This window comes from Cyrtonyx montezumae, unplaced genomic scaffold (assembly GCF_038088225.1).
Source record: "Cyrtonyx montezumae isolate F1298 unplaced genomic scaffold, pur_monq_1.0 scaffold_17, whole genome shotgun sequence".
In the NCBI taxonomy this organism is placed as follows: domain Eukaryota; kingdom Metazoa; phylum Chordata; class Aves; order Galliformes; family Odontophoridae; genus Cyrtonyx; species Cyrtonyx montezumae.
In genome coordinates, this window is record NW_027071903.1 from 26,835,546 (window position 1) to 26,849,759 (window position 14,214).

At 37.2% G+C, this 14,214-nt stretch overlaps 1 protein-coding gene across 1 annotated transcript in view; it reads left to right on the plus strand.

The window, feature by feature from the left end:
• TRPM7 (transient receptor potential cation channel subfamily M member 7) overlaps positions 1–14,214 on the plus strand; it is a 54,053-nt gene that overhangs the window by 12,083 nt on the left and 27,756 nt on the right. Inside the window, exons 2-6 of the mRNA XM_065733919.1 lie at positions 8,621–8,700; positions 10,990–11,028; positions 11,533–11,731; positions 13,341–13,554; positions 14,036–14,160. Coding sequence (XP_065589991.1) covers positions 8,621–8,700; positions 10,990–11,028; positions 11,533–11,731; positions 13,341–13,554; positions 14,036–14,160 — 657 coding nt within the window. The remainder of the gene's footprint in view (positions 1–8,620; positions 8,701–10,989; positions 11,029–11,532; positions 11,732–13,340; positions 13,555–14,035; positions 14,161–14,214) is intronic.

Below are 14,214 nucleotides of genomic sequence, written 5' to 3' on the forward strand. Positions count from 1 at the left end.
CCTGGAGATTAGGGTTGAAGTTGAGGTTGCTCAGTGCACACTCTTAAGCAACCACAGGCTTAGCTCTGTAAGGAGCTGAATCTCTGCTGACATGCAGTGAAAGCCTGAGTCTAGTAGCAATTTGTTAACGAGCTAAAATGTTTATAGTTCTATATCAGGTGAGCTGTACCATAGCAAATTCTTGTTTTCTCCTAATTTGCACCTCACTCATTCTACTTTCTCCATCCTATTTCATTTCTAACAACTCTGCTGTATAGAGTTGACCATAATGGTTGTTTCCCCTTCTGTAGCTAGCAAATCATGACTTATTTTGTGTGCACAGATGTTCAGGCTGGGAGAGTATAGTGAACAGGAGTGAAGGCAGTATGCCTTACCACAGCTCCATCATCTCACCCATGAGTAGTGCATGTGCTCCCCTTACTAAGGAAATAAAGGCACTTCAGACATTGTATGATCAATTCCTGTCTCTATCAGAAAGCAGGTCAAATGCTTATATTGTAAAACTAGCCTAATATAAACAATTTCTCTGATCTGTGTTGACTTGTACAGACTACATAAAATGAGTTTTTAATAGTACTCATTGTCAAAGTGAACAAAATTCCAAATCTGTTTCAGACAGCTCATTGATCGCGTGTCTGCCGATGGGCCTTGTTGCTAGTGCTGATAGTTCTGGTTATAAACATTAATGGTTTCTCCTTGTTACTATGTCTATAGACAAGTTATGTCAAACTTCATCATCCTTAGTGGTGATCTGGTGCTGTAACCTATTTTGCATGTGTGGTGGTGTGTTCTGCTCTTCCTCTCACCTATGCTACCCAGAGAAGTATTACAGATCTGTAGTAATTTAAACATGGGTACAAGCTTTTCTTGTTCGTTTGTTTGTTTTTAATTTTAAGATATTCTTAATTTAAAGGTATTGACAGGGTTGTCTGAGGCCAGCTATGTCAAACACCCCTTAGTGATAAGAAAATTCCATTGCTCTAGTGAGTTAATAATAGCCTACTTAGGTCAGCGGGCACCAAAATCCATGCTGTGATGATAGGGAAGTCCCTTTCTTCATATGGCATTAAAAATAAGTCAGATATGTCAACAAAATAGAGTAATAGGTGGTAGAGCGAGACCAACAGCATATACCATTCCAGTTTGCTTGTGTCATTCTAATGTGCTTTAGCATATATCTCATTAATCAGATGTTCTTGCACATCATGGACAAGGAAAGAGAACCTTCTTTAAATCTGAAGCTCAAATAAAACTGAAATGCATCTTTGCTGCATTGCGTGAAGTTAACTTACTGAAGTTGGTGAAGTATGCTGCCTATGAATAGCAGCAGCCAGAGCTGGGCTTATGATTTAGAAAAATCTGAGAGTAGGATTGTTTGAATGGTGGCAGGAGCCCTTTCTCACCACTGTATTTCGTGTGCTAACTTGTTTTTCACATCTGTGATTGTACTCCCTATGTGATGGAGAAGGGACGACCAGAGATCAAGGCTCTGTGGGTTGTTTTACCTCTGATAACTTGCTCCAAAAGTCATTCCTTCCAAAATAAATCAGGAGTTTACAGGACGCTTGTTCATACACCCTGTGTGGCATAAACAAGGCGAGCCTTGCGTTTTCAAGAAATGCAAAGTATGAACTGAACAAATTCTCTTGTGCAGTAAATCTGGTGAGACAGAAAGTGCACGGCTTGTAGCAGGCGTACACAGAATGGCCTGCTGTGCCCTGCTGGAGGGACCAGGGAGGAGGATCATCCTTGATACTCATAGAACTTAACGGACCCACTTAAAAAAGGGCTTGGCATCATTTCTTTAATGTGTTGGCAAGTGTGCTGACTTAATTTTACCTTCCTGCTGGTCTTACTTAAGAGTGTGTAAGCTTGTAATGTGCAGACAACAATATTAGAATGACTGTAGACTGCAGATAAATCAGTGCTGAGAGATAAAAGTTTTATCACTGTAGTTGAGGAAGGGAAAGTGGTTTGTATATTTAAAAACGTAAGCTGCTTGGGATTGGCTTATATTGGTGCCTGGACATCCTTAAACATGAGTTTTTGAATGATGGACCCTGAAATTAGCAGGAGGTATGCAATGGGTTTGGAAACATTTCTATGTACTTTTGCTATCTTTATTTATTCATTATTTTTTATTAGGGTCACTCATTTGTACAAAGACAAGTGGATATTAAAAGTTAAAAACGTGGGCTGAAAAGTTGTAGCTATATTCTCCATGGTTTCCCATGTTCTCCTTTTCTATCCTTTTGTTCCATCTGTCCCATCTGAAATGAAGGCTTTTAAATTTTGGGGTTGAAACTTTCTTTTCCTCTCCTTTGAAACTCAGTGGATTAATTCCTGGCTTGTTACTCCTGGATCACAGCTTTGGTGTATGAGCTATTTTGTGTAACACACTGAGATTTGTTTGATCTATAGGAGCTCATAGAAAATCATTTTGATTCTTCAGAAGATGTAAATTTTTTTTTGCTTGTTATTTCAGTAGTCTGGAGAATTGTGATGTAAACTATGCTGAAATCAGTTTACTTGTCCTGATTGACAGCGGTGAAACTGGTTTACCTTCTTCAGTTTTCTTAATAAAATTCCAAATTCTGTAGTTCAGAGTTGGGAAACACAGAGCAGAAAGCAGTGTCTGCCCCTCCCTCCCCTGCTCTCTTCTCCCACGTGGGGTACCTCAGTTTGTTCTGGGGCTCTCCCTCGAAAGAACCATCTAGCAGCTAGAAAATAGCTTCCTTCATAATGGAGGAAAAGTGCATTGTGTCTGAATATAATAAAAATGTCCCAAAAGTATGAGATCTGTGGGTTTAATTCTAGTTCATCAGGATGAAAAATGAAGGCTTTGGAATGTTAAGTTCTATATATGAACTTGTAGTCTTCAGACTTAAACCTACAAAGGAAAACCAACACTATTTCATGCTTTGTGAATGTTTGGTGGAGAAATTCCCACAGGAGCTGCCCAGGATCTAAGTAGCACGTTGGAATCATTTTCATCAAGTTTGAGAGACCGCTATAAAAATCCCCTTTGACAAATCCAAAGTATCCTTTGCATCCAAAACTTCAGAGGGATCTGGTGAGTTAAGTGGTGGCTGTGTTACGTCAGAGAAGAACTTGACAAAACAATAGCTGCTCTGTTAGAGACCTGGGCTGCTGTGAAAAGTGTTTGGAGCAAATCTCCTGAACTGTTCCATAAAGAATAGGATTGTTGAAGATTTGTTTTCAGCATTAAGGGAGCCATTGATACGGAGATGTGTATCTGTGCTTGCTGGCTCAGTTGAGATTTGTTTCTGAATGTGCTGTGCAGTAGAACTGACAGAAGATACTCTTGGACTACCCTTTTTTACCTCCCTGCTTCCTCAACAGTTCTTGTTCAGTGTAAAAATAGTACTTTTTTGCTGTTGAGGCCAGCATTTTCACGACTGGTGTGCTGCTTTGACTAGTGAGACATTTCAACTCAGAAAACTAGAGCTGCTTGTTTTCCTATGAGTGCAGTTAAGCCAAGTGAACTGTTCTGCTCAGAACAGGATCTTCAACATAGCGCAGACACCCGGGCAAAGGGACCTGTCTGTGTCTGGGCCGTGCAGGTCCTGTGACAGGAGGTGCTGCTCTGTGTGTGGGGAAAACACGAAGGAAACAACCTCCTGCAGACGAGCCCTGTGGTTGTTTCGAAATAACAAAGTGACCCAGATGTGGTCTGACAGTAAAATAAATAAAAATACAATATTAAACAAGGATTACAAGTTAACACAGTATCCTTCATTATTGAGGGTGACATTTCATATTCTATTTTCTATTGGGATGTATGAAAATAAACTGTATAAATACATTTTGGCTTTATGATATATTCAAGCATGTGATTTTTCAAGTATTGCACATAACAACAGATATTACTTTAACAATTGATCAGATTCAGCAATATCCTAATTGATTCAAGAACAAATTTTGAAGCTGTTTTGTATGTGTTCTGTATTCCGTGGATAACCAGTGCTGTTTTTCTTCAGCAGTCTTCTAAATAATGTTTGTAATGCTGTCTGACTAAATGTTTTGTTTCCTTCCCATCTCCTTTAAGAAAAACAAACAAACAAACAACGTAACAACCAGGCAGCCAACAGGCAAACAGTAATTACAGAGGTATGTAATTTTAAATTGCAAGGAAAGCAGGCGAGTTAGAAGTCTGGAGGTTGTTGGAGCCAGGAGTTTAAAATGAACATGAGGCAGTTTGTTGTCATGTACCCGCTACCTTTCTCATTTCACCTCCCATCTGCCTACTTACTTCATATTAGTTCTGAAGATTTTCTGCAAGTCTTCAGGTGTTTTCTTGAGGAAATTGACTGTACTCTCAGGATTTTTCAATACAAATCTTCTGTTTGTGATGTGTATGCATAGCTGCCTTTCAAGTAACTCCACCCCATGCACAAAGGCTTGGTTCCCTCGCTTAGCCTGGAATGCGTGTTGTCATTACTGCTCAGTTAGATGGTAGTGAGAACAAGTTTAGACTGTGCTTTACTGCCTGCTTGAAGCTGCTGGAAATCTTTGCAGTGAGATCCAGCATACATCTTCTATATGTTACCTCTTCCCGTAAGATGTTTTATGAATTCCCAGCTACTTGTTAATCATTACCTGAATTTGATCCCATATTCATCATGGTTTGGGTTTATTTGGTTTTATTTGATGCTATTACAAAAGCAGTAAGGTAAAAGTTGGTTTGGAATTTCTGCCTTTCAGCTGTAGCTGCAGGAGCCCTGTGCCTGGCTGTGTATTAGCCAAACAGAGATCACAGTTCAGTCCCATGATACAGCCACATGTTTGACCAATGGAGTGAGTTTCTTAGATAAGTGTGTGTGTATGGTTACATAAGAAGTAACTTATTAGTGGACAATTCCTTGAATAGACAAGCTAAAGGACGCTCTTGAGTACAGAAAGTCTTTCTACAAATGTTTTAAGTTTATTTTGTTGGTTGTTTGAGACCTAGGCAGATAGGGCTGCTCCGTGGCAGTGCTAGTGTGTATGTTCCTGCCACAGTTTCCATTGTACCTGCCTGTTTTCAGGCTTGTTGAAGCTATCCGTGACTGTCCTTGTCCAGGTGGAAGCCTCAGCTTTTTGGAAAATTGAAGGCAGTGGGGAAAGAATATACAGCCTACTTACTTTTAAATGAAAGACAAATAAGATTGGAAAATCTTTTCCTTTAATAACTATTGCCTGTATTGAACTACTGCGTGGCAGAAGCAAAGATTTGAAAGCTGGAATTTGAGATGCCATAGAAGGTGATATCACTTCTAAATTTGTAACTGGGGCCTATGAAGTCTGCATTACACAGAATGCAGCCTTCCACAAAAGTCATGGTCTGAAATATTCTGTTTGTTTTTTTTTTAATCTAGATCAGTTTCCTGATTCAGTTGTTTAAGTTTAATAGAAAAAGGTTGTTGGAAGATTTTTGGGTCAGTATGCAACATTGCAGGTTCAAGTGTTACATGTTTTGGGATAAGTTTAAACTTGGTTTTGTAACACATATTCTATAACTCGGCATCCTTCAGCAGCATGAAATATCATAAATGGAGTAGAAAGAATAAACTGACTTTTTTTTTTTACATGAATAAATTTGTGATCATCAGCCATACTATTATATTTGCCACTGCTATATTTGTGTTCCTTGAAAGCTTCGCAAGGTTTTAAGATCTTACCAGGCATGAAACAACTATGCAGAAAATAATTCAGACCAAATCTGTTGGACCAGCAAGGAGATTTTCAGAATAGCTTGGTGAGGCATTACAGTAGCACAGTTTTGTTACTGTTGTGCCAGAACTTCACTGTCTTCTGTTGTATGCTGGGTAAGGAGCTCTTACAAAGTACTTAATGTGAAATGATGGGGGGGGGGGGGGAGGGGGGGGGTGGCAAGCTTTTTTTTTTTTAATAAGAATATGCAGTTCTTTATAGTAGATTGATAATGTTCATAATAATATCTACATATTAATATATTTTACATATATAATTAAATGCAAACTTGATCTTTTATGCTTAATCTTTAGCTGACAAATTAGTTGCAGTCATTACCTCTAAGCAATGCTTCCTTAAGCGACCTCACGTCATCTTCCTTCTCTGCCTGGTCATCTCAGCAACATTATGTAATACTTTTCATTTACAGAGAGTGTAACACTGTGTCACTTTTCCCATAGCCGGGTAAGGAACATGTTATAAAACACAGGGAGATGTCTTTTGCTTTCCGTTCTTTTTGTTTCTATCCTTCCCCTGCCCTGCCTTTTGACTCAAAAGAAGACTGAAATCAGCAGGTTCTTTATGAAATCTCTTGTATTCATTAGTGCATAGGAGTGCTCCTGAAGAAGGTCTGTTTTTGCCAGATTATAAATCCCAAGTATGTTTTAATAACATTGTAGATCCTCCTTTACATCAGTAGTACAGGTGTACCCATGTGTTGCTGAGAATTCTTTCCCTGCTGAAGAATAAACTGAGATCCTTGTAGAATGATTGTAACTGTACTTTCTTTTTGGAAAAAACAGACAAACCTAATTGGTATTTTACTATAAATGTTCACATCCACTTATTATGAGAACCAATGTTGTGTCATGACTGTGTTTCTTTTCCTTTGATCACTACTTACTAACAATAAACAACATTGTTGTGGAGTGATTGACATAGTTACATGTGGTTTATATACCTCTGATTTCAATAGCTAGTGTGTCATGTCTGTGAAAGCTTGCTTCAAGGATTGGTTTTAGCCAGCTGACTAAAACATTTCAGTCTTAAATTGCTTTTCTCTGTTTTTTGTATGTTCAGAGGATGTGCAGAGATCATACGCAAGCTTAAACTGTCTCTGTTAAAATAGCTATCTGTATGAAGACCTCAGTTTTAAGAAATGAAGTAGAGAAATACTTGCTTATATAATCAGAGGGGACACTTGGCTAAGCAGAAAGTAACCTTCAGAACTGGGATTAGTATCACAAGTACCGAGATGGGAGCTTAATAGTGTTCAAAAATATAACATGAAAAGGAATCTAGAAACCTGAGGGCTATCTAATATACATTTATTTTCCACATAATATGAATATATTTATGTAAATGTATGCCTACATATGTATCAAATTTATTATGTTAGTGTCAATCTTCTGTTGAAAGTTAGAGAAGAACTAAAGCTGTTTTGAGCCCTTGTGTGTAAGCTTTCTTCCTTCTGTGATTCTTTCCCAGGGGATGTACCTCTACCCTTCCTGTACCCTTCCCCTTTCTCTCCTGGGAAGACCTGGTACCCCTGCAGCTTTCTGTCCTCTTGTTAGGGGCTGGTGCCTACATGGAGAAGCAGTTTGCTGCAGCCTTGCAGGAGCTGTAGTCACTAAACAATGTTGGAGGGCGGTCATGATGAGTAATGTGGGAAAGCTCTGTTGAGTCTGGGAAAGGTTTTGAAAGAAGGTGTGCAGTTGAGAAGCAATTTTCCATGGGCCAAACTAGCTGGTACAGTCCTACTTCAAAAATCTGTCTGCACTATCTTAAATTGATCTTGAAATTGCAGTGGGTTGAAAAATATATCTTTGCTGAATCTATTAAAAAAATAAAAAAAATCTTGATTCCTTCATGAACCCCACAGAACTCTAGCAAGTACATGTGAATAACATATACCAGTCTTCCCCGATAGAAGAGAACAAGTATGAATTTTCTCAAATGTAAATGTAAAACAGAGCAAGCTGTCTACAATGAAGGAATCTCAATGTAATCTTAATAAGGGTTTAAAGTAATATTGCATTAGGTGCAAACTGGCATCCCAAAGCTTTATCTTGTTTTGAATTGCTAAAATCCACACGAGTTCCTTTCTCAATGCATTGCTGAAGCCTGATACAGACAGCATGTGATCTGGAGATTATTGTGAAATGCAGTTGTAACGTACACACTGTAATGTGGTTTCTTAAACAAGCTGAATTGAAACGGTGTCCAGCTATTAGAATAGGTAAGCATTTGAGGAAGAAAATATCCTTAATTCTATGCTTTGGAATATGTTTCAAGTTTAAGCTTCAAACTCTACTTCGAGATGTTAGTTAAGTTTTTTCTATTGAAATATGAAGATTCTTGATGAAGAGTAAAGGTTATGACCTGATTACGACTACCAGAAAAGCCAACTAGAAAAAATCCTCACCTGCAATTTCAAGGTGCAAATTTTACCCCTTTTAAAGTAGGTAAATAGATGAAACTACTGTTATCTCAGTTATTCTTTTGAAAGAGTTGTGTTTTGGTTTTTTTTTTTCTTGGCAAACCAGGTGAACAGTATATTTTGGACTGTTCGTAGTTTTTTACATCTTTATTTGCAGACTGCAAATTTTTGCTACTAAAATCTAAATAATTTCAAAGCTAACATTTAAAAAGATCTGTGTATAGAATAAGTTAGTGTTACTGCACGATTCTGGTCATCTCAGGTTGTAGGCACTGTGAGATGCGGTTGGAGCTGTGATCGGGTCATACGTGGTCTTGTTAGTCTTTGGGTGACAGTGAAGCAGTCAATGTAATACAACTTCTTTGTTAAATGTTACTTGGCTTCATCTTAAGAGTTCTAGTTCTTGTTTCTTTAAAAAGAATTTTTCAGTGTACGATTTTATCATTTGTTGCCATTTTTGTTTTTCAGTCACAGAAATCCTGGATAGAAAATACTTTCACCAAGAGGGAGTGCGTGTATATTATACCAAGTTCAAAAGACCCCCACAGGTAAGAAGAGTACATAGTGTTATTAGCTACTCAGTCTATATTAAGTACTGCTTTGTTTTTTTAATTCACTGTTTGTTGTCTGAGCCTTGTCACTCTGTGTCTAGGTTGGATTTAGTTTTTCTTGAATTTATTTTGCATTGCAGAAATCTCTTATCAGTGCTCTCCTGTTCTCTTTTCTGCTTCTTACCAGCCCTTCTACTGATGTCTGTGGTGTCTACACTGTAGGCTGGTGGGTTTGGGTTTTTTTGGTCTTTTTTTTGGTGGCATGGTTCTGAAAAGTGAGAATGTCTCAGAGGAAGACTGAATTTTAAGAACAACAGTGTTGAGTGTATGGTGAAGTGTCAAAGTAGACCTGGTGGTGAAAGAAGAAGAGATGAAGAATTTGTAGAAAGAGTAAAGAAAAATGAAGATTACGATGGGGGCAGGGGTGAGGGTGGGGGTTCTTGCTTCACAAAACAAACTTTGGACAGGGTTTCATATTCAGAGAATATAAACAAAACAAAAATAGTTTCAGATATCAAAAGATTCCATATCGCCTCTAGTTGTTTTTCAATCCTTTAGGATCTGTAAGGAAAAAATGAATTTTAAAAATAGGAAATACATTTCTAGAGAGGAAGCTGAGACTAATGAAGAACATTTTGCATGTCTCTGATTCTGCTTTACTGTATACTAAATCAGATATGTGAAATCAAGCAACAGATACATAGCATTTACTTTCACTAATTGTTACAGGTATCATTTCCATATTCCTACAATGCTTTAAATCGTACATAGTCACAACATCTATGTTGCAGGTAAAAGTAGATTCTAAATGGATTTTTTAAGTCAGTTTTGTCTCACCAAAATAAGATCTATTGCCCTTGTCAATTTCACATCAGCATTTTCTTTTTAGCTTTGTGTATTCGAGTTTAGTTGAGAAACTGTTCCTTCTGAGCTATAGAAAACCTCTACTTCAGTCTTTTCCATGGAAAGAAGTTATAAGTTTTGTTCTTTTTGGAAGTAAGGTATTTCACCTCTGAGAATCTGATTTTAGGAAGAAAAAGAACAAAGTAAAAGCTTTAGAATTTTGAAGTTAATGTAAATAATTTACCACGTTCCTTGAAACCGTGTGACATAAGGAGCATTTAGAATTTAGAGCTGTGATTGTAGCACATGGAAAATTTACAAATGCAAACAAAGTAATTAGGAAGCTGTTAAAATTCCCAGAGCATTTCCCAAAGAACAAAATGATCACCTACACTTGCCCTTTTAGGTTAACTTGTTTACAGCATATAGGGACTTTACAACTTTCCCATCTGATGTCCTTCAGACTTGACAAGTTGCTTGCTGTTGTTTTGCTGCTGTTCTTGAGTGGGGCGTAAAAGAGAGAGATGCAGACAGGAGAATTCTGTAGCAATCCTTGCTCTGTACCTTTTAGCATAGATATTTATACTTTCATAATTGCTAGAGGTCTAAAGATGAAGGTTCATTATGGAAGTGTAGATGATTAGTAGCTAAGGGCAACTTCTAAAGAGGACAAAATAAAAAAAAAAATTGTCTCTGCTGAAAGCCTGAATGTAATTTAAGGTTATTGTATAAACTGTATAGTTGAGTGCTCTTGCATATCAGCTCTTAACCATGGTTGTTTAGCAGATGCTTATAAAAACTGTGGAAAACAGTGGTAGAATTTTATATCTGCTATGCTGCTGTTAAATATTAGTAAGTGGATTCTCAGGAAAACAAAAAGTAAATATTTAAGGTGAAAGAGGGTTGAAAAAAGGATTTGTTTTATTAAATAAACTTACTGTGTAAGGACACTATTCTATATAAAGTTTGTTGCCATGGGTGCTGGTAAATGATGGAATACTCTTTCTACATAGGCAGCTCAGCTTGGGTATGCGTTAGTAGAGCAGAGGAAATGACGATGTATTGTTAGAATGTGTCTAAGTGCTTGGCATCTGGTACAGTTTCCATTTGAGAACTGTGTAATCCAGGCTGAAATACTCTTGGTCTTCAGATGCCATTAGTCCAAAGTCTAAAAATTGATTTGAAAGGTCAGAATTTGAAGCTTTCACACTTATGCATTTTCGCTTGAAATGTCTGCAGCAGTCACATAATTAGAGAACTTTGTGTTTAAAATGGGCACAAACTTCTGCAGCATGCTCTTCTGTAGCGCAGTAATCTTTCTGTAAGCAGGTGGAGTGGTATGAGTGGCATTTGATCTGTTTGTTTGTTTGTTTCTCCATCCGCTCCCGCTCCTCCCTTAACATTAAGCTGATGTTTACTCACGTATTTAAATACTTCTTATAGATGCCTTCCAGGATGTCAGATTTGTCAGCAGCTTGTCAGGTAATAATTCTTTTAATTAAGGTATTTATGAATACTCCTTTTCCGTTAAATGTTCACTTTTGTAATAGTGGTTTTAGAAGTCTTTATCAGTATTTCAAGTGACAAGGCATTGAAAGGTTAGATATAAAACAAATACAACTAATGAATAAAGAACTGTCTGTATAATGTATATAATTTCTTTATGTAACTTTAATAAATTAATTAGGTCCAAGAATTGGTTTTAGTTTTTAGTGTCCTGGCTACTTAGAGTTACTTCTGCCCTCCTACTTTCTGTTGCAGTGAACTTAAACATTTTGCATAGCAATTATGTTTATTATTGTCATTAATTATTATCTGAAACATTTATGGTAACAAGGCTTGCTCTGGAAAGGAGGCTTATATAATATTGATCATCTTTCCTTTCTAAATCTAACTAATCTCTGCAACAGATAAAGGATGTATTCTCTCATCTTGTAATGATGTATTTATTTGAGTATTCTAAATGGTAGATATGGTTGGGTGCAGGTGCTGTTGTGGTCGTTTGGTCAGACAACATGCTTGTTTTACTGCAAGTCTTGCCATGAAGTACTCCGATGTGAAGCTAGGTGAGAATTGTAATCAGGAAATAGAAGAATGGTCAGTGGAAAAACATACAGAACAAACCCCTACTGATGCTTATGGTGTCATCAACTTTCAAGGTGGCTCTCATTCTTACAGGGCTAAGGTATGTATTACAATTTTGAACTATGACTTCTTACTTTAAGTATCTTGATACAGGCGTTGAGTGCTTCATTTAATTTTTGTAAGTGGAGGCTGAAGGATGCAAAAGGTGTTTCCTATATTGTGTCAGAACAGTGCCTTCTGTTACAGTATTTTTATTGTGACTTGAACTCTTTTTAATTTCCTTTTTTTATTTTTATTTAAAAAATCACTCAAATCTATCAGAATTAGTTGCATTTATGTATGAGTTTGCCTTCATTGATGCAAATAGTGACAATTCCTAATCCTTTCAGCAAAACATTACATCAATAATTCAGTCATTGTTTCAGACACCATTAAAACACAGCTTACTCATCAGTGCTGCTGCTTACTCATTACTGTTACATTTTCATAGAACCTGCTAAATAACACCTGCTATCTCCACTCTCCTGAAAAATCATTTACAATTGTGGACAGATGAAAGATGTTTTTTTTTTTTTTTTAGTAGATTTGGTTGAAATTACCACAGCACAATCAAACGTATCAGAACAGCCAAGTTTGTTGGTTGAAGGGTTATAAACAGGTGTGCCTGTAAATTTTGGTAAACAGCTCTTCATTCACAGGTGCACCTATAATGGGAAGGCTGGAAAGCTGGGAATTCTGGCATATGCTTCACAACTATTTTGTGAAGGGTTTCTTGTTGTGATGGGAATTAGTTAAGGCTCGTGCAGTTTTACCCTTGCACCTGATACAGTGCTGCTCCAGTGGTCCAACTGAAACTTTTGATAAGGAAGCTGTGTTCTTTATGTAGCCAACAGAGCCTCCAAGGGCAGTCTGCTGCTCTAGATCAGATCATCTCTGGAGAGAAGGGCTCTTGGCAGAATTATTTTGTGTTGGTAACCGCAGTGTAATGGTTCCTTCATACCTATTGTATATCTTAAAAATGGTGTGAAACCTTTTCTAGGAGCACAGAAATAGCAAGTTGCCTGTGGTTGTTTCTGATGGCTGCTAGTGGGGTTGCTATTTAAAAAATTATCCAAATTGGGCTTAATTTCTGAGTGATATTTCCCTTCTCTCTTGGACAGTATATATCAGAGATACAGGGGTATTTTTAATTGGTTGATCATCTGCTTAAACTTATGCTGATAAATACAGCAAGTTAAAAAGCTCCTGTTTTTGAATTTTCCTGTTAAAGGATTCAGGTTTCCTTCCCATCAGAAACAGTAATGGAAAAACTAGCAACTGTCTTTCTGTAAGACTTTTCCCAGGAAACGTGCAGGCCTCTCCCTAGTAGGTGGCAGAACTATTAACATTTCTTCAGATTTAGAGATGATCCCATACTACTTTTTTTTTTTTCCTAGGAGGCTGAGATGGAAGAATTTAATCTTTCTGTGGTTTTTACCTTTCTAAAACTTGCCTTCAAAACTGTTTCTTGTCTTGTTCTTGATTTTGGGGGGCGTAAAATAAGATTGTTCATTTATTGCATCTGCCATGCTTCGAGAAAATAAATTACATTTTCCATACTCGTGAATAGGGTAGTATGTCCTGAAATGCATTCTGGTTCTTCTCTTTACTCATTGATTCTGTGATGGTTTCTTTTTAAGAACACTCTAACTCCCTTCTTTTGTCTGCAGTATGTGCGATTATCATATGACACTAAACCTGAAGCTATTCTGCAACTTATGCTTAAAGAATGGCAGATGGAGTTGCCAAAGCTTGTTATCTCTGTACATGGGGGCATGCAGAAATTTGAACTTCACCCACGCATCAAACAGTTGCTTGGCAAGGGTCTTATTAAAGCTGCAGTAACAACAGGAGCCTGGATTATAACTGGAGGAGTAAACACAGGTAAAATACCAATTAATGTGCATGGTTAAGAAGGTTATAGTTTATAAAACACGGATGTCTAAATGAATGAATGATTACATATAGAAGTAAATGTAGAATTTGATCAAGAGAAACTAAAACAATGCATTTTGAACTTGTGTAGCAGGAAAAGCAATGTGAAGGGTGGTGGTAGTGTTGGAGGGGTTGATTGGTTGGTTGGTTTTAGTTTTAGGAACTACAAGAAGAAAAACTTTATAGAATTACAGCAAGAAGATTGAGGTACTGGACACTATCGTTCTTCCTGGGCTAATATTTGCTTTGTTAATGTATTGGTACACAGTACATTGTCCAATTCTGATATGTGTACAGCGAGCATTTTTTCTTTTCTGTTGCATAAAATTAATTCCCAGATCCTTACAGGCCCAATTAGTGAGTGATTGTATTTCTTAATAAGATGTGGCATTCGATGCATTGAAATCTTTTTTTGTAAAAACACAAACAGGTGTTGCAAAACATGTTGGTGATGCTCTAAGAGAACATGCTTCCAGATCATCTCGAAAGATTTGCACTATTGGGATTGCTCCATGGGGAGTGATTGAAAACAGAAATGACCTTGTTGGAAGAGATGTAAGGATAAATTATCCAAGTGAAATGTTATATACCTGCTTTATTTTTTGACAA